The 20,400-nt window shown below is 40.8% G+C and overlaps 1 protein-coding gene across 2 annotated transcripts; it reads right to left on the bottom strand.

The window, feature by feature from the left end:
- Positions 1 to 1,491: 1,491 nt before the first annotated feature.
- Positions 1,492 to 19,479, bottom strand: PDHA1 (pyruvate dehydrogenase E1 subunit alpha 1). 2 transcript variants are annotated; one of them, XM_075196537.1, is made up of 12 exons: positions 19,273 to 19,479; positions 16,875 to 16,889; positions 15,548 to 15,616; positions 14,842 to 15,015; positions 13,766 to 13,892; positions 11,800 to 11,891; positions 10,854 to 10,946; positions 7,274 to 7,429; positions 6,321 to 6,392; positions 6,172 to 6,239; positions 3,742 to 3,850; positions 1,492 to 2,031 (listed from the first exon to the last, which is right to left on the bottom strand). In XM_075196537.1, the coding sequence occupies exons 1-12, from the start codon at positions 19,333 to 19,335 to the stop codon at positions 1,867 to 1,869; spliced, it is 1,203 nt and encodes a 400-aa protein (XP_075052638.1). In that variant the 5' UTR covers positions 19,336 to 19,479; the 3' UTR covers positions 1,492 to 1,866. The 2 variants fall into 2 exon arrangements, with proteins under 2 accessions (XP_075052638.1, XP_075052639.1); XM_075196538.1 differs by lacking the exon at positions 16,875 to 16,889.
- Between the last annotated feature and the right edge of the window lie 921 nt (positions 19,480 to 20,400).

Genomic DNA, 20,400 nt, shown 5'->3' with positions numbered 1-20,400 from the left:
TCCACCTTCCTACACAGCCAGAGTATTACATAAGACTATTCTAATTACACATATACTTCACATTGTGGACCTGTTAAATAGAGTAATTTAAAAGGACTGCAAAAGGTTTGCAAAGTACATAGAGAGACTGACGAACTGAGCTAAACTGAAGAGTTCTTGGGGGAAAGATAGTAGATTTAAAAACATAACCTAATCCATCTAAATGCACAGTTACAAAAAAATCAACCAAGTAACATTGAGAGGAAAATAATTATCCTTAGAACACAGGCCAAGTCTTGCTTTATGGTGAAGGTGCTGTAAGCAGCATGGCATATAGTGGAATTACATTTGAATGCAGTTGTGTACAGAGAATGAACCTGGGGACAAGCAATGGTGGTGATAATGGGAGAGTGTGTGTATAGATAGGGAGCACTTTACATATATCATCAACAACATTTATTATGACTTGCTGTGTTCATCCTCTATGGTGCTCATACATTGCTTCTTGTGTACTGGAAAGCATGTTCTAGTGGAAGAGGTTATTTTACAGTCACATGCCAGAGTATCCAGTGGACATGTTACACATCAGAATTAATAACTAGTTATTCTAGCCTCTAACTTGTTAAACCTACTGACAGAAATTCTTGAAATATAAACAAGTGAACAATACTTTTAACAGTACATTTTCTGTGCCTAATATTGCCCATCACAGGAGTGTGTATAACTAGACACATTAATATGTTATCTCATACTTTGCTGTACAGAATCAACCCCTCAATGTGCCATACATCACCTGTCACTTGGGCAATGCCATCTATTGTGTTGTGAGAGGATTAACATACCCCAGTTACACAGACAGTACAGCTCTGGGGCGTGGGGCATCTACTGAAAGGGGCCAAGTTCTCTAACTTCAGTGTCTTTGGCTAAAACACTGTCCAGGTCTGCAATGTATGCACTATATTCAAAGGTAAAGGATGATATGCAAAGGTCTGTTTGATAAACACAAGAAGGGGCGCTGCATTTAGATACAATTGCAGGATGGTACATACAAACTAAAGGGTACTTTGCTCAACCCAAAACCTCCAGCAGATCTGTCTAAGAAACATGTCAAGTAGTAATGTGATGTATTTCAGCATAAAGTCCAAACGAGGCATAAAAAAAAAATCACAGTTTTTAACACACAAAGGTCCTATTCACCTGCAGGTCCAGGTATCTTCCAGTGAAACCACAATACATTAGTGTCAAAAAATAATGGGGTAGAGAAGACGACCAGAAATTGATTGGTTAACAATTGTCAAGCACTTACAACAAATCTAGAGAAATACATCATTAAACACAAAGCAAATTGTGGTTTCACTGGAAATTATATATTATTATTTATAGACACTAATAAAGAAAGATCCTAGCTAATGCTATGGATTATGTCTGGAAAATTCTGAATAATAATAATAATAATAATAATAATAATAATATAGGCGCTGACATTTAATTAAATAAAAATGCAACAATGGATACATATGTCAAGGTCAAATTTTAATGACTGCAAAATGAATGTCTGGTAAGACAGATTATTGGCTTTCTGGATACTTTTAAAAACAGTAGCCTATAAATAAACACATCAGAAATGTAATGGGGATGTACCACAAGGCTGTTATAACCATGTTGATGTCTTTCCCTGTCTCAACAGTAGAATCTAAGACAATTGGCAGATTTATAGTTAAATCTTTCCAACACCGTCAGGCATACCAATGGTACAAATTAAAAAATGCCTGAAATAGACATCTGGTTCTTATCCACATTAGAAATGGTTAAATGAAAGACCAACAGTTCCCATTAGAGGGCCAGAGAGTAACAGACTAATGGCATAATTGTATGGTTGTATGAGGCCTAGCTGACAGACTTGTACTTGATCCAAGGGTTTGCACCTCGTACTTCGAAGGCTGGTTCGCTGCTATAAATGTGATGTCCTAGCTCCTCTAGGGGGGGCTCTGGGTCAGTGGTGGCAAACTGGGCAGCTTCCTCAATTTCCTTTCGCACCTCAACATCAATTTCCTACAAAACAACACAGTTGTATTAACTAGCAATAGCCATGCATTAACACATACGGTTTAGTACTATTTGTGCTACATGTCAGGTCTAACAGTCCTTGTACAAAAGTCTGTCACTAAATAATAGTAAATACATATTTGTTCTTCAGACATGACAAATCCCCTAGTTCCATAAATCTCCAATGTCCGAAAACAAAAATAACGTTGTCTAAACCAGGGATATTCGATCACTGACACAGTGACTGTTACAGAACTACAATTCCCATGATTTTCAGCGCTTCCAGACATGAAGCACCTGGGCGTCATGACAGATATAGATCAGTAATAGCAGTAGGGCAGGAAGTAACATGATTAAGGATTGGTAGTTTTTCTACCTTTAGTGTTTTGTCTGCTACTACTTTATACATGAATGTATAAGTGAATGTAAGTGTAATGTTATGCAAAAGAGTCATGAGGTAACTCAACTGAAAAATTATTTTGCCTAATAAAGTCACTGCGCTGGGTAACAACTCTCTAGGATAACTTCCCATACTTGAAATAGGACTTACGCCTGAAAGCAGCAGTTGAAGACAGATAGTTTGTAAACTGGCCTTCCTTAGCAACATCATGGAAACAAAATGTGGAATACACAAATTGTTTCCATGGTTATAGATGTCGCTATGGAGTCAATTATTCACTAAATATCTACCAAATCGCATTAAAAGTGTGCGCCAGAGTCTTCAACTGCTCTTTTCAAACAAAAATCCTATTTCAGGTATCAGGAGTTATTCCAGTAATTTGTGGCACTCAACATAATTTTATTTTCAGAAAGATAGTTTTTTTGTGTGTGTTTTTTTTTTTTTTTTAAAATCATTCTTAAGTTACTTTTTTAAAAGGAGTTATCCACTTATAGAAGAGCCTTAATAGTAAATCCTACATATATAGTGATATACTCCTCCTCCCAGTTCTTTGCGAGAGAATTTAGAAGTTTCGCTCTTTGATGTTGTGGCTTGTAATAGGTTGAGAGCACTGACTAATCAGTGATTTGGACAGATGACATCTGTCTTCCCTCCTCCAGTTGTAGTATTGAAGTTAGGTATTTATCTATAAGTCCGGACTAAACTGCATGTTTTTAAAGGTCATCATATATGCAACTATTTGTGAATAAAAAATTTTTTTTGTTAACCTAAATCGGTTTATATACGATATACACTTTACCACTTGCACCTGGGAAACAATACCTTTATTGTTGTTGTATGTACCTTTCTAGAGGATTGGGACCCACCTCTACCTTTATTTCCCAATAAGGCAGCACCCACTATATTCTCACATACAGGGAAGCGTGGAGCTCTCACTTTCTTTTTGTTGTTATTAATGATTATAGTATTAAGAACTGTTAATTTATTTTCTTATATTTTTGTGCATGCATTCTGACTTTACATTGCACCTATGCATGTGCACATCCTGCACGGTGTTCTCTACCTATGGCAAGTAACGTTTAGCTAGAGCGTTCTTATACCCAGATTCAAATCAGCTTGTTTTAATACAGTCGGAACTACGCTCAAACTCCGCGCTCACTCTTTAAATGCAAGTTGCGTGCAGGTTGGGTCCGACGATGAATCGGGGCCTAGTAGGCTAGTAGATTTTGTTATTTCAGTTATATGTATTACCTGTTTTATACCACATGTAAGTAGAGAAGTAAAGACAAAACGAAAATATTAAAAAAATAAAATACCTTCAGTTCCTCCACACTGGACAAGTTGTTGTTTAGCATCCTGTCCTTGAGCAGAGTGATCGGGTCACTTTTACTCCTCACCTCCTGAATTTCTTCTCTTGTTCGGTAACTGGAATGAAAATAAAGCACTACTCGTTTACACATTGAAAAAAAATAAAAAATTACAAAAAACACAAAGAAATGTTGCTTCCAGTTTGTTGCCCTAATGTTTGGGCCATCAACAGCCCTTAGTGTTTTCAAGTAGGTCATGGCAGCAGTCATTATGATACTCCATGGTCAGGAATCACAAAGATACTCTACCTGGAAGTCAGCAACAACAACATGGTTCCAGTATAGATTTAATTATTATCTCCTCTGGCTCTCCTCCCTTAGGTAGTCAAGCATGATGTGCTACGCACAATTCTCATCTCTAAGAATTGGTTTATTATCATCATCATCATCATCATCCATTTATATAGCGCCACTAATTCCCCAGCGCTGTACAGTTCCCTACCCCACTGGAGTTTACAGTCTAAATTCCCTAACATACACAAACAGAAAGAGACTAAAGGTCAATTTAATAGCAGCCAATCAACCTACTAGTATGTTTTGGAGTGTGGAAGGAAACCGGAGCACCCGGAGGGAACCCACGCAAACACGGGGAGAACATACAAACTCCACACAGACAATGGTCGGGAATCAAACTCATGACCCCCAGGGCTGTGAGGCAGAAGTGCTAATCACTAAGCCACTGTGGTTTATGAAGGCTATGTATGTAGACATAGTCAATTTTCTGTCCAACTTTCTGTGGTGGCTTCCTCTCCATCATAAACTTTAAGAAGATGTGTTGCTCTATCTGCATTTACAGCTTTCTTTAGTGGCATGGTTGTTAAAGCAGAGGTTCTGGGAGCTAGAGGTTTTTCATACTTCATTAGACTTCAATAGAATATGCGGAAGGCTAGGATGTCATCCTCAGCTTGCAATTACCATCAAACCTATATTACTCATTTCCAGTGGTGTTAGAAACAAGCATACCCATCCTTGCTGTCTTGCCAGACTTATTGGCTTCCTTCAATCTGGATCAGCAGCTCAACTTGGGCTCCCTAAAGGGCCAAGTTTCAGCTTTGTCAGTAACGTTTCAGCATCCAATTGTCTCTAATGCTCATTTTGATAAGTGTCTCCTGTGTATGACATATGTACCCTCCACTCCCCATATGAAATTTCTGTGTTTCCTAGGAACAGAAATGGATTCTGGGTTCCTGTGATCGAACGGGAACTTAACCTCTTAGTGTTAAGGTGCAATAGGATTCTTCCTGCAAATATGCCTCTAAAGTTCTAAGAAGTCCTACTTGTCCTTGGCACTTATGGTGTTCAAGACTGGAAAAATAACACTTACAGTGTGTTGCCTAGGGAAGAGGTGGAGCTTGATTGTGTCAACACGCCAGTGCATGACGACATCACTGATCTCCACCTTTTCCTAGCCATTACACACAGAAAATTCTCAGGGACTGGGGAAAGGGCACTGGAAAATCTTTCCCATGCTGTCTCCAAGAAACTCGGGACTACTCATTCGAGAGAGGATAGTCCACTCTGTCAAAAGATGTTTCTCCTTAGTAGATATTGTCTAGTGATCACCAGACAATAACACCCGATACAACAAAAAACATTAAGAAGTCCAGAGATTGAGTGTTAATAATAATAATTATAATTATTATTATAATTAATAATAATGCCCAGATCTCCCACATTCTGGCTTCAATAAACTCAGAGTTCCTCTCATTTAATGTAGGAGGTTGTCGTTTTTAAAAGTGGGCAGTCCATGTTTCTACACGTTTTCTTAATTTCATTTTCAAGACCGTGCATTAAAAAAAAAAATAGCATTCAAAGTACAGATTTTATTTTGAAAACCTATGTCTCACTTTAGAATCCTGCTTTTTGTGGTTTGGGAAAGGTGGACTGATTACAAAGCAAGAACCACAAAGTATTTCTTTGCTTTTAGTTCACTTTCAATTAGTCCTTCAACCTTAGTGGGGCAGTTTTAGGATGCCCCCACAGTGCAGTGTCCCTCAATAAAACAAGTGAGAGGGTTTTATTTTGTACTCACCAAAAATGAATTGGGGGTTATAGATCACTACCATTTGTTTGGGGCTATTCAAGGACAATCTTTTGCTGCTGTTGGAGTTGCAAGTTTTCTTTGTTCTTTATGTGCTGTACTACTGTTTTGGTGCTACACTGATGTAGCTTGTGCCATACCAGGGCATATGGACTGGTGGGAAAGAGACAACTTTTTGACTATCCTCCATGTGACAAGGTTTCACTGTACCGTGTCCCCACAGTGAACTTCATGAGAACAGTATAATAATCATTAATTAAACTCTCTCACTATGGGATTGAGTCTAGTTAATGCTAATACCACATTCGTTGTTCCAGCTTTAGCACAGTTGTACTTGCCTGACTCCAGGGTCACTCATACTGTGTCCATGATAACGGTAGGTCTGAAGTTCCATCAACATAGGACCCTGAAAAATAAGGTGTTTGTATAAAGTAATGTTACAAATAAACAGAATATAAGATCACAGAGAAAGTGAATGTCAAAGTACCTTGCCAGATCTGCAGTGGTCAGCGGCAAATTTGGTGGCTTCTCTGACACACAGAACATCCATACCGTCAACCTAATGACAAGAAAAATGATGCAAGAGGCCATGTGAGGAAACATTGTACCATACAGAAGAATAATTAGCACCTTCACAAACGCACAGACTTATAGGGGGGGGGGGAATTCAATTCCCCCTGAATTAGCGCAGCGCTAAAGCTATTACGGTAATTTTAACCCGGGTTTCTACTGGCAGCTCAGGGAGCTGCAAGCAAAAAGCCTGTGTTGAATTATGAAAGTCTCCATAATAAGTTTCCATGATAAAATAGAAGGTAATACTGCTGGGCTATTTTGTAAACCTCTCCACTCTAACTGTAGATTATTTAAACCAGTTCTTCTGTTTCTCAGAATATAGATCAATATGGACCAGTATGGAACCACACATGGATTGGTAAAGATTTACGCACTTAACAAGTTGTGTTTCTAACATTACTTTTTTTTACATCTCCTTCAATCTAGTATTTCATTTTACATATTAAAGAAGAGATAAATGTGTACAAAGCCAACCTCTGGTCCAATAAGTAAAGGTTCTTACTCTATGTTGTAAGAATGTGTTGTGTTGATGGTCTATATATTTTATTGCCAGCAAGTGACAGGTGGGAAAAAGGTACAAAAATTACAGGGGGGGGATAAATCACCTGTTCTTTAAAAGTCTATAGTAGTTTGTTTTTAATTTCCTTTCTTTTTGTTATGTGTTGTTATATTGCAAACATTCTTTACTAAATATCTATTGAGTTAAGAAAACAATTCTACAAGAGGTTACACTAAGGGTAATCAACAGGTCACCAGAACTAATCATTTTAAGAGTTAAGCACAATACATTTGTGTGTGGTCTGTAAATCTTTGGTTTACAATGTAGAGATCTTCAGATCATGTCCCACCCAGGGTACTGGTACTCACCCTCAGGCCAGGGATGTAGTCACCACGTTTATAGTAATCAGTACTGGCTGCCGCCCTTTCCACAGACGTACCCATACCATATCTGTTGTTCTCACATATGAAGATACAGGGCAGTTTCCACAGTGCGGCCATGTTGTACGTCTCAAAAATCTGACCCTGCAAAACCATAAGAGAAGGCTGAAAGTCTCCCGTGACAATAATAATAAATATTACGGCCAAGAATAAAACTTTCTGGAAGTTCTCTGTGAGATCGAGGACCAGTTACAGTCAATTAAATGGCCAAAAGGTCTAATTTTCCTTTAAATATGTTGTATTGCAGAAAGTGGACACTCACAGATATAAATGTAATTATTAGATGTGTAGAGTGTGTATTTCACTCCTGTATCTTATAGATTAGGTCAGAGATGTGACTTCCATCCGCATAGCAGTCACTAGTAAATAAAAGCAAAACCTGGCAGTTTGCCTATAAATGATGAAACGATGGAGTGCTCCATACCCATTATCATCACAAATTATGTGAATTATATTTCAAAATGAACAACAGGGTTTAACGGGGAACCATTTTTCCACAAACACTTGTAAATGACTTGTCCTGTATCACACAGCCACTCATTCTGCCATCGCTTTATCCTCACTGTCAGACTTGGAGGGAGCCGGGACCATAAAACAAACTGCAGATGCAGCGTTAAAAATAGAAATAATAGATAAAAAGTATGGGAGTCATATGCAGTTTAACCCCTTCAACATTATACAGATGGCAGTGGGGGTTAGGGCAGTGCACTTCTCACTTTGGTTGGTTACTGGCCCGGAGATCTGTACAAACAACATGAAATGTCAACACCATTGGTACAATGAATGCAGAAGCACCAGACTTCTTCCACATTATCACGAGAAGTCAGAGTAATCTTAATGTCAGCACAGCTTTCCTCCTACAAGGAAGGCCTTTGATCTTGCAAGGTTTATCTAAATCAGTTATTCCTTGCATGTCATTACTAACAGATCCATGCAGACATAGATCTAATCGTAAAATAGATCCATATTTAGCATCACAAATAAAATGAATACATTTCACTGTAAATTTTTGGTATAGGCCTCTGGTGAAATTTCCCCCCAACCCTGGACCTTGAACAATACCCACTATCTCTTTACGCTCTTCCGTCAATCACAAAAATTTCCCACCAATCCTGTATCTCTAAACCTTCCAACCTTGTTCTTACCTCTCCACCTACCCAGTGCACTCAAGAACGCTAGATCTGTCTGCAACAAACTTGCATCCCTGTGCAACCTATTCCTCGATCACTCCTTCAGTCTTCTTGCCATTACTGAAATCTGATTACCTCCCTCAGACACCGCTTCCCCTGGAGCTATTTCCTACTGAGGAATCTTCTACACCCCCACACTCATGGACAGGGTGACCGACAAGGTGGAGGAGTTGAACACTCCTTGGAGTTTGTGTTCTCCCATCTCTGTGCCAACTCCAGCTGCTCACCTCTGTCTTCCTGCTCTCTGACCACAACAGATTAGACCTAGTAGAGATATCATATATGAACTGTCTGGGCTGTCAGGTTCTTATGAATGTATTCCTGATTGTAGTGTTAGGGAGAAAGTAGGGCGGTCAGTCCTAGGCTGTAAGAATGCCCCAGCACTCCACTCATTTTCTTCTACCTCACCTTGCCTCCAAATCCATCCGTACACAACAACACTTAACTGGCCTTGACCCAATCCTCTTCTAAGTCTCACTTGAACCTCTCCTTTCTCTACTACGTCATGCCCCAACGTTGCCGTCTTATTCTACAACACTACACCGATGAGGCTTCAGCCACCACACACCGTCGCGGACAGTCCAAACCCCTGCATTCCAAACAGACCAACCACCTACAAATGTGCTCCCATACCTCCTAGCACAAAGGGAAATAAAATCTCACTCCAACTCAGACGTCTCATTATAAACGTATCCTGTCTTCTTACTATACTGCATTCTCTCTCACAAAGCAAAACTACTTTAGATCCCCAATAACCACCCAGCAAACCTCAGACACCACTGTCCCTTGTCTGTCCACATCCACCATACTCCCCCCTTCTTCCCTCACTGCTTATGACTTAGCCACTTATTTCGAAGACAAAATTACGGGTTGGGTACGATTTTTTTGAGTACCACAACTCCGACAATGACGATACCTACCGGAATTAGTTAGGGTCAACATCATCCACCCCTCGGAAATCTAAAGCGTAGCTTTGTAGGTAAGTCTATGTATACTGATGTAGTTTTTTTGCCTAATCAGTGTTTCTTTGTAGGTATCATCGTAATCGTTTTTACGATTACCACCGAAAATTATACCACCCATCAAGAAAACTTCTCACCAGATCCATCACACGACACCCACCTTCACTGCCACTCACTTATTCGCCTTCAGTTCTTTCTCTCCTGTTACGGAATACGAGGTTTTCACATTCCGTTCTTATTTCCCCTCGATCCTGTTCCACACCATCGCTTCTAACTGTCCCTCTACGCTGCCACCTTCCCTTCCATCATTTAACATGCACTCATCTCTCATATCATCAAGAAACTCCTTCTCGATCCTAACTGTCCCTCCAGCTACCGCCCTATTTCTCTCCTCCCCTTTGCTTCCAAATTACTAGAGCAGTTTGTGTATACAACTTCTTGACTCACTTTCTCTCCACTCACTCTCTTCTCACCCTTCTGCAACTGGGTTTCCACCCACCATCTACATTCCACCAAGCCTGCCCTCACTAAAGTGACCATTGATCTACTCATGGCTAAATCGAAGGGTCACTTCTCCCTACTCATCCTCCTTGACCTGCCGCTGTCAATATAGTCGACCACTTTCTTCTCCTTAACATACTTGATTCTCTTGGCCTCCGCAGCATGCTTCATGAGACGGACTATGCCTCACCTTCTTTCTGGTAGCCACCACTCACTCCCACCTAAAATACTTCTCAAGTGCTCCTCCCCACTGATGAAACACCAAACCCACCTGAACAGACTTTACCGCAACAGTCCATCTTTCAAACGCTCTCTCAAAACCCTTTTCAAAACCCGCCTCTTCTCTACAGCCTATCCATCCCCACTAAATTCTGCTCCCCCTGCGTGTTTTACCAGCTCCAGTCTCATGCCCTCTCCTGTCCCACTACAGAACTATGGAATAATCTAAACATTTTTAAAATGATTTTTGCATTTTTCCGTAGCTAATCACAACAAAAGAAACCCCTATATGTACTCACAAAAAACTCTTATTAGATTAAGGTATGAAAAAGCAATTTCCAATGAAATCAAGACACCATGATATCATGCAAATATATCTGGTCAAAGACATGTAATCCATCCTTGTCTCCAAAGAGTTAAGTAGTAGTATCATAGTATCCATTTGGAGCAATATGAAAACAGGAACCCAGACAGCATGTAGTGTTCAAAGCATAAAACAAAGCTAAATAATGCAGCCTGTGTGACCATAATAATATAGTACTAATATTCAGAATATTAGTATTAGAAAATACCAATTATGTTGTACATTATTTCATGTATGACGCTCTGCATTAAAAATGAACTTTATATTCTTACCTGATTAGCAGCACCATCACCGTATAAGGCAAGACATATCTCATCATTTCCAAAATACTTACAGGCCAAAGCAATGCCTGCTCCAAGGGGGACCTGGGGTAAATAAAAGGTATGTCATCTAAATGAATGGACAACAAAAACAACAAAGTAAGTTATATGAGTGAGCTTGAAAATATGAAAAGGTTAGACTGCTCAATTACAACATAATTTTCAGACAAACTACAGCACCATCTAGTGTTAAAATAATATATGAAAATAGCACATTTCTAATTTCTTCAAGATTCTAGTAATGATTTAAACTCGAGGTGTCATACAATTACCATGGTGACAATTCATATGATATAGGATGTTGTGAGAAGAAAGGCTTTGGAACTTCCATAGCATAACCACCCCATCCCCACCTTCCTTTTCCATCACATGACCACCAAGGAGCTTGACATTGACTGGCTCAGACCAGGTTACTCTCTCCTGGGAACGAGCATAAACTCAATGCTTCCATGTGAGAGACCTTTGTACTAGTGGTGTCCACAAAATGATTTTGCATAGGAAAGTATTGTTAGAGGTTTATGAACACGTCATTGAAAAAAAGACATTATGGTAAAAGGGTATAAAGCATGCTGGGCAAAAAACAAACAAAACGTCTATGCGAGATTGAATCTTTGGTCCGAAGTTGGGATTGTGATAGACAAATAAATGTAACTATTTATAATGCCCAGGAGCACAGTTGTGAAATTCTTGAGAATTGCAGTTTGTGCAGAGAACGGAAGTGTTTATAACGGTCAGTAAAGCAAAATACTAAATAATTATTTAGCCCATTAGTGATAAAACACCTACCATCCCAATAGCCTTAGTTTTTCAGGGTTTCACTTAGAAGCATTGCCCAGGAAACACTCAGTTTCCACGGTAAAGTCTCAACTGGCAAATAATAATCAGAATAATAAAATACCTGAGCTCCCACAATTCCATTTCCTCCATAGAAGTTTTTGGCGTACATGTGCATTGAGCCCCCTTTTCCCTTGGCACAGCCACCTTTTCTTCCTGGTGTGAGAGAAAAGAAAGCAAAACATTTCACATTAGAACTACAGCAATTGAAGACATTACCACTGGTGGTTTAATTAAGTGATGCCGCCCTCACCATGGTGTGATATAATGGTAATGTCAAAAGGTCATCACCATGTGAATATCATCAAGTGATGTTATCAATTACGCCATGAAGAGGCAATATCATTGCCGATATCCTCAGCGAGGGACAATTGTGATGTGTTTGTCAAATGAGACGTCATTATCAAGTGGATCAAATGGAAATATTATGTAGTCTTAAAATGTATCAGCACTAATAAAATTGGTGATGTCATATGGCGATATCCCGATCCAGCTAGTGATCTCGTCATGAAATGGAGCAGTTATCAAGTGGCAACATCAACATAGGCGGAAGTCATCAGTAGTAACATTACTGGTTTTGTTACTATCATGTAACATCCTCAATGATGTTCTCAAATCAGGACACCAGTCAAAATTTTGATGTTGTATCATTTTTAGGGGGAGATTCAATTATCCGTGATGGTCCAGAGAACACCGCGGCTGCCCATTTTTATCAGCAATATGGTAAAAAAATACGCTCATTAGAGGCGCGAGCAAAAATCAGCGGATATTTCACTAACAAAAATATGCGCAAAGTGTCTCAGCTGCCGTTCCGGAGACTCTTCATGTGTATTTTTGGGTAACTGAATCTCACACTTAGCGTCAATACAATTGTCATTGTCATGAGTGTTATTGAAAAGTGAGTGGGCCATTGATCAAGTACAGTGTGCATTTTGAAGGGGGTGATGTAATAAAGTAGCGGTGTCATGTTTATTTATAAAATTAGTGATCTTCTCAAGTCATGTCATCAGAGTAAAATGAAGATGTAATGTTGCCACCAATATCATTGGTGTCATCATCATCTGAGAGGACACTGATTATGTCAAAATCAAGTGGTGATGTGATTAAGTAATGTCAGTGATGTCAATGAAAAATCCTCAGCACAAATGCACTTTTGTGATGGCATTTGTTCACTCTTGGCCAAATGCACCCAATTTTACAGAAATCCTAGGATACGTGGGCTGAAATTGCATTGTCTGGGCAGGTGCAAGAGTTTGCACTTTCTGATGTGAGAAGTTCCACCGATAGGGAGTGCCCATCTGCTTAAAAGAGACAGGATAAGACATTGCATAAGCCAGTGGAAGCAGAGAAGACATATATAGGGAGGTGTGCTCCTGTTTTACATATGCGCAACACAGCATTTTTCTCAATGGTAAGGGACCTAACTTTTTCTTCTGCTTAGAGGCAGTGTACAATAGGGGGCAAATGTATTAACTAACAATTCTAGCAAATCACTGACTTTGTGGGCATAATTTAAAGTGGCAATGGGTTTAAGGGCAAGTTTTACCTTTCAACCCATTGCCGTTTTAAATTATGCCTACAAAATCGCCAATTTGCTAGAATCGCTAATTAATTCATTTACCCCCAGGTCTCGTCTTGTACTTGTAATAGGACACATTTTAAACATTTTCAGCGGCACTTTGTCAGAAAAGCGCATTCCTAAAAGATAGTGATGAGGTCACTCCCTCTTATGATTTAGACATAAGTGAAACGAAACAGGGCAATATTTTGGGAGAAAAACTAAACATTTAAATTAATGAAGGGGCTCATAGGACTCTAATGAGGATCCTAATGTTTCCACCATGCACGTTTTCTGAAGCATTCACAAATCCTCAAATGTAGGCACATCCCGCTTTTATGGTGACTCTTACAAAGATTGAATGGCAGATGTACACCATAAAGGTGATTGCTGGAATCGGCTCTGATTTTTGTGTGTTTTATAAACGAGCCTTTTGGATGTGAATGTATACATGTGGTTGCACTGCACATACCTGTGAGCTCTGAAAGGATTTCCTTCACAGATACCCCACGTGTATAAGTATATCCGTGAGCTCGATAAGCTGTAATTAAGTGGTCTGTGGAGTTTATGGCAGCCTCTAGACCAACACAGCACGCTTCCTGGAGAGAGAGGAAAAAAAACAGTTTATATACATTAAACACATAGAATAAATTTAATGCACTCATATATGGACTTGGCTTATAAACAGTAAACAAATTAGAATCTTATATTTGTCCCACAATAAAATCAGAGCACCATTTATCTTCCTCTTCTCTGAATAGGGTGCACTGCCCACCTCAAGTATAGCTACAGTGCTATTACATTCTACCACCAATACCTCTGGGAAACAGAGACAATATTCATATCCTACTTAAATGAATGTAGGGATATGTATGAATGTATGTATGCATGCATGTAAATGAACAACATGAGGGGGAGGAATACAGGAAAGACAAAAAGGGAGCAAACCCTGTCATACAGAGCGTTTCATGTGCATGTTCTACGCTCTGCAATATAAAAACACTGCATTCTTTTAGCTGCATTAAAACACACTATAAAAATTAGGCATGAACACGTTTAAAAAAAAAGTTGGCGTGACAGCACCGTTATTGTATTTCTCTGATACACGTCAGACTAGCATTTAAACAGCTGCTATAAAACAGTTTATTACTATGTAGAGTTTTTCAAGCAGCATTTTCATTCTGCCAGCAGGAAAACACTCTCAAATCTTAAAGTGTCTCTTTCCCAGACTGTTTATTTGCTGAAAGCTTGTGCGACACTACCCTAGCCATGTAAAGCAATACATATAAAGGAACTTAAAATTTGGAAGAGTTCAAACTATGTGCTTATAATACTCAAGTCTGTTTTGTAAGCAGCAGGCCATATACCACTGTTCAAATGATGTTCATATACTAGAGATCAGCAATAAAACTACAACTAGTTATGATGTGGTTAGGTCAGATCGGTCAATGTCTGCCATGTTTCCACTGTCATACTTTCTCCTTCCCAGAGCATAAATATAACTGTAACACCCACCATATAACATCAGTCACTGCAGCAGCTTCTTACCTGACCATCATACAGATGACAGAATCCACGAATGATCTTTTGCTTGTACAGCTGATCGGATTTCAGCTCCATGCGACGGATGATCTGCATAGTCCTGTAATATTGCAGCCCCTGCTCACGTGTTAGAACGGCTGTGGTTGGTGGGGCCTCCTCCAGTTTGTGAACATCACATTTCTAGTAATTAAAGAAAACATCTTACTCATTTATTTTCATGAGATTCCCATTAAGAGAGTATAAAATATGTAAATACACCTATCCTGCATACAGTCAATTTAACTCCTTTATGCTCAGTGAATGGCCCGCTTACCATGAGACCAATTTTTCCTACGCAATGATTTAAATGAATACAAAAGGCATATCTTAGGGCATCCAGGTTCATTTTAACTTGTTTTAGTAGATATAAGTAATATAAGACAAACAGTGCACTTTTCTAAGATTGCACAGGTAACATTTTAACAAAATGTGTGCACAAACTGTAATATATAATTATGTACAGTTATTTCTATCATCCAATTAGAAAAGGGGAGAGGGTGGCTTTCCACACTGGTCAGCCTACCATGCACTTGAAGATGATGCCCAGTTGAGGAGGTGGATAATGTCACCTAAGCAAGGCTTTTCACAGGGGCGGGTATATATTTGTGGGGAGCGAGGGGATTGGAAAAATATATTTTGACACAGTTTCAGAAGCCATTAATAGAAGTCTTACCTTGATTTCAAATGTTGCTTCTGACGCAAAGTCTGCATAGTTGCGGGATGCCACCATAACACGGACAGCCTTAAAAAAATAAATATTATATGATCTGACCACCGAAGAAGATAGATATATACAGTATGCACCATAATTCACTAAATTCATACAGATACAGTTTTTACATATTAGAAAACATGAGTGACTGGAAAGAAATGTGTGGAATGTGTTATACAGCACTAAAAGCAGCCATTAAAGGAAACTTGTTATTGGGTCAAAAAAACTACTGCTGTAGTAGTAGGGTGTGTAACAAGAATTAAACGGCATTTTCTTATCTATGTTTTGTGGGGTTGTTATGCCACCAATATGTGTACAAAATTGATAGTAGCGGTGAGCAAAATTTCCAAACCATATTCAACCTTGTTTTGGCCATGAAATGTTGCATTTTGTCAGTGGAATTTGGCTTTAAGTGTTCCCAGTCTTATGACAACCCCACCACCCATCAAAATAACCTGACAGTCACCGTCTAAGCCAGTGATGGCTAACCTGTGACACTCCAGGTGTTGTGAAACTACAAGTCCCAGCATGCTCTGCCAGCTATCTGCTAGTTATCAACTGGCAAAGCATGCTGGGGCTTGTAGTTTCACAACACCTGGAGTGTCATAGATTAGCCATCACTGGTCTAAGCTTTGTTCATGCAGCGAAATATGAAGGCACAAACATTCCGCAGAACTCAAAGTTTAAATTGCGGGAGCTTTGGCCCTCTGTGAAACAACATGTTCTGCTTCAGAACTCAATCTGGGCGAATTTCTGGCTGTCAAGTCTCAAAAGTGTCCTAAAGTTGCTATGTTGCAGTTGTGGACGCAGAGTTTTATTCAGAAAAGCAGGAGCTTCATGGCTGATTGGCTGATCTTATGGCAACTCCAGTTAAATCACTAAATGACACCGGTACTGTGCAGTCAGTGCCACTAAGATGCCTCAGACCTCCTCTTCTCGCCAAGGTTGAGAGAAGTAACATAGAATAGGATCACAAAATATGAGCAATACTTTGGCAACCCTATCAGAGCAATACCAATAGATCCAGCATTAAAAAAGCTAGTAAATAGCAAATCTTACAAATTTTTTATTGAAATTTTAGATTCTTATTAAAATGTGACTCCTGAAAATAGACTATACCCGAAACTTACTTAATATTGGTTACAAAAAGATCGATAGCATTATTTCTTAATGTAAAAATGGCCAAAAGCAAGGGCAACAAACAAGTAGTAAGCTTGGTATAATGAAATGAAAACAAAAATGAACACAACTGACAAAAATATCATTAAGGAGTAAGGTATATCCTTACCTCACTAGCAGCCCCCTTTAACAGCAGCAAGCCCAAGACATAAAGAAAAAAATAAAAATACATCATCTTACCAAGGAGAAGGTCAAAAAAGGGGTCTGTTCTCTCAATGAAATGGCAGTAAACTGTTAATGCTGGGCTCTATCACACTACACCCTACATTTGACCTAATGTTACACAGTTTTAGTAAAATCAATAGTCCTCAACATGAATACTGTTTCCAATTGTTGTTTTAAGTCACACTGGCAACACCGTCAAAACATTTAGTTGATATCCATTATCCAAAGTTTTATGGAGTTACTGATTTTATCCATGACAAAGAATTACATGCAGTGATGGAGAAAATAACTAAACCTCATATATATTGTGGGCATGCAATACAAACAATAATAATAATAATAATAATAATAATAATACTACTAACCACTTAAGAGTAAATTATCCAAACATGCATGTTCATACATCAGATAAACAGCATGATTACAGCAGTATACTAGATGTAAACCAGTCCATCTAGCTCAGAGGCACTGCTCCACTTGTCAGATATTACAAATGTGTTATGCTTTTAAAGTTTTGTTAAAGGTAGATTCTTATTATTTATACATGTCTGTGAGTTGTCTACATAAAGCCATATTTATCTGTGAAAGGTATTTCATGCATCTCCTTCCTTACACACTTGACGGTTCCCTGCGTCCCCTCCTGACATAGGCGGTTCCCTGCGTCCCCTCCTGACACAGGCGGTTCCCTGCGTCCCCTCCTGACACAGGCGGTTCCCTGCGTCCCCTCCTGACACAGTCATCATCAGTAGCTATTTATATAGGGTCACCAATTCTGCAGCACTGTACACTCACATCAGTCCCTGCCCCATTGAAGCTTACAGTCTAAATTCCCTAACATATACACACAGAGATAGTGAGACTAGGATCAATTTTGATAGCAGCCAATTAACCTACTAGTATGAGAATACCCTGCTTCCCTTCCTGACACACAATCCCCTGCATCCCCGCTTGCCACAGACACTCCCCTGCGTCCCCTCCTGTCACGAACAGTGCCCTGCTTTCCCTCCTGTCACTGACAGTCCCCTGCTTCCCCTCCTGTCCCTGACAGTCCCCTGCTTCCCCTCCTGTCCCTGACAGTCCCCTGCTTCCCCTCCTGTCCCTGACAGTCCCCTGCTTCCCCTCCTGTCACTGACAGTCCCCTGCTTCCCCTCCTGTCACTGACAGTCCCCTGCTTCCCCTCCTGTCCCTGACAGTCCCCTGCTTCCCCTCCTGTCCCTGACAGTCCCCTGCTTCCCCTCCTGTCACTGACAGTCCCCTGCGTCCCCTCCTGTCACTGACAGTCCCCTGCGTCCCCTCCTGTCACTGACAGTCCCCTGCGTCTCCTCCTGTCAGTAACAGTCCCCTGCCTTCCTCCTGTGACTGACAGTCCCCTGCGTCCCCTCCTGTCACCTGCCTTCCTCCTGTCAGTAACAGTCCCCTGCCCTTCTCCTGTCAGTAACAGTCCTCTACCTTCCTCCTGTCACTGACAGTCCTCTACCTTCCTCCTTCCACAGACACTCCCCTGCGTCCCCTCCTGTCACGAACAGTGCCCTGCTTTCCCTCCTGTCACGGACAGTCCCCTGCTTCCCCTCCTGTCACGGACAGTCCCCTGCTTCCCCTCCTGTCCCTGACAGTCCCCTGCTTCCCCTCCTGTCCCTGACAGTCCCCTGCTTCCCCTCCTGTCACTGACAGTCCCCTGCTTCCCCTCCTGTCACTGACAGTCCCCTGCTTCCCCTCCTGTCACTGACAGTCCCCTGCTTCCCCTCCTGTCACTGACAGTCCCCTGCTTCCCCTCCTGTCACTGACAGTCCCCTGCTTCCCCTCCTGTCACTGACAGTCCCCTGCCTTCCTCCTGTGACTGACAGTCCCCTGCGTCCCCTCCTGTCACCTGCCTTCCTCCTGTCAGTAACAGTCCCCTGCCTTCCTCCTGTCACTGACAGTCCTCTACCTTCCTCCTGTCACTGACAGTCCTCTACCTTCCTCCTGTCACTGACAGTCCTCTACCTTCCTCCTGTCACTGACAGTCCTCTACCTTCCTCCTGTCACTGACAGTCCCCTGCGTCCCCTCCTGTCAGTCCCCTGCGTCCCCTCCTGTCAGTAACAGTCCCCTGCGTCCCCTCCTGTCAGTAACAGTACCCTGCCTCCCTTCCTGCCACTGACAGTCCTCTGCGTCCTCTTCCGTCAGTCAGTCACCAGCGTCCCCTTCTGTCACTTCTCCTATGTAAGGGTTTCCATCTACTCCAACAACTCCCCAATATCTTGTTGTGCTCCAGCCAGTTCCCATGTGATCCACCCACTTAAGTGTTTAAATGGTTTATGTCTGCTGCATCAGGGAACTTGCCCTTCTCTCCACTAATACTCACGGTGACAGGTTTATGGGCCGAGCCCTGCAGCACACGGGACAATATAGACAGCATCTTTTGCATGGACGGCCAGTCAGTGGGGGATCCGGGTCACACTTCGAGCCGGTACACTAGTTCTGTGACACCGACGACCTCAAACCAGAACAGCCGCCTGTAACCTTCCTAGGGGCCTATCCTACCACTGCCTGATTGGAGCTTCCGCCACGCCACAACACACACCTCTTACGTCGGCTGCACGGCGGAGCCATCTTTGATGTGGGCAAGGAGTGTCAATTAAAGAAAGTATGAAAGTTGCTGCTCCGAATGAATCGCGGTTACAGCAATCTGAGTATTAACGGCAACATATGAAACTGTAAATATAATTGGGTCAGACGTCTAACCATTTCCTTGCCTTTCATTAGAGACAGAATGTGTCTATCTGGTAACCTTGGAGATACAAGTTCTAGCATGTTCTGTAAAACAGAACCACCGTCTGAAGGTAGAATCTTATTATCCTCTTATTTATTATTCACGTATTTGAACTGCAGCTTCGGAAAATTAAACCATTTTTCCAATTATTAAATCAAATTCGACCAATAATTTCACAGTGGACATGCCCCTAACATGACATAACTGCACGCCCCTTCCAGAGGAGGCGTGGTTGTATACAGATTTAGGCATTTTAAATATTGGGAGGTATGGTTCTTCATCATCATCATTCTGAGGCATCAAATCTAGTGCCAAAGTGAGTCATTTTTACCAATTTGAATAAGTAGCTGCAGTTTTTCAATTAACTCATTTTGGGCCACCAATTTAACAGTAGAAACCATTAGACAATGATGTATCACTTGTATTTAGCTTGGTTTTGGTGGGCACAGAATTTTTTTTTATTAAGTGGCTGTAGTTCACACCATTCTGGGCCAGCAAGTGACCAAATAAAACCCACTTGTATTTAATCTGGCTCAGCACCTTTTTTTTTTAGTAAAGGGAAATTTATCCCAGGTGCCCATAGTCTTTGATAGACAAATACTTCTTGTAGATATAGAAATGCATCGGTTTGGGGAGGGTAGAGGTCTCCTAATTAAATCATACTTGCCTACTTTTAAAACAAGTGACAAGTGCAGGAGGGGGTGCTGTGACGCCATCTTA

Source organism: Mixophyes fleayi, chromosome 2 (assembly GCF_038048845.1).
Source record: "Mixophyes fleayi isolate aMixFle1 chromosome 2, aMixFle1.hap1, whole genome shotgun sequence".
NCBI classification, from domain to species: domain Eukaryota; kingdom Metazoa; phylum Chordata; class Amphibia; order Anura; family Limnodynastidae; genus Mixophyes; species Mixophyes fleayi.
Note: the sequence above shows the minus strand (reverse complement) of the source record. Positions and strands in the feature narration are given on the sequence as shown.

Excerpts from the sequence above, each read along its gene's own strand:
- PDHA1 (XM_075196537.1), bottom strand. The coding sequence starts at position 19,335 with ATGCAAAAGATGCTGTCTATATTGTCCCGTGTGCTGCAGGGCTCGGCC. Across the intron at positions 15,016-15,547 it reads AAGCAACATTTGAAATCAAG|AAATGTGATGTTCACAAACT; the intron begins GTAAGACTTCTA and ends TTTAATTACTAG. Across the intron at positions 7,430-10,853 it reads GTGATGGTGCTGCTAATCAG|GGTCAGATTTTTGAGACGTA; the intron begins GTAAGAATATAA and ends ATGGTTTTGCAG.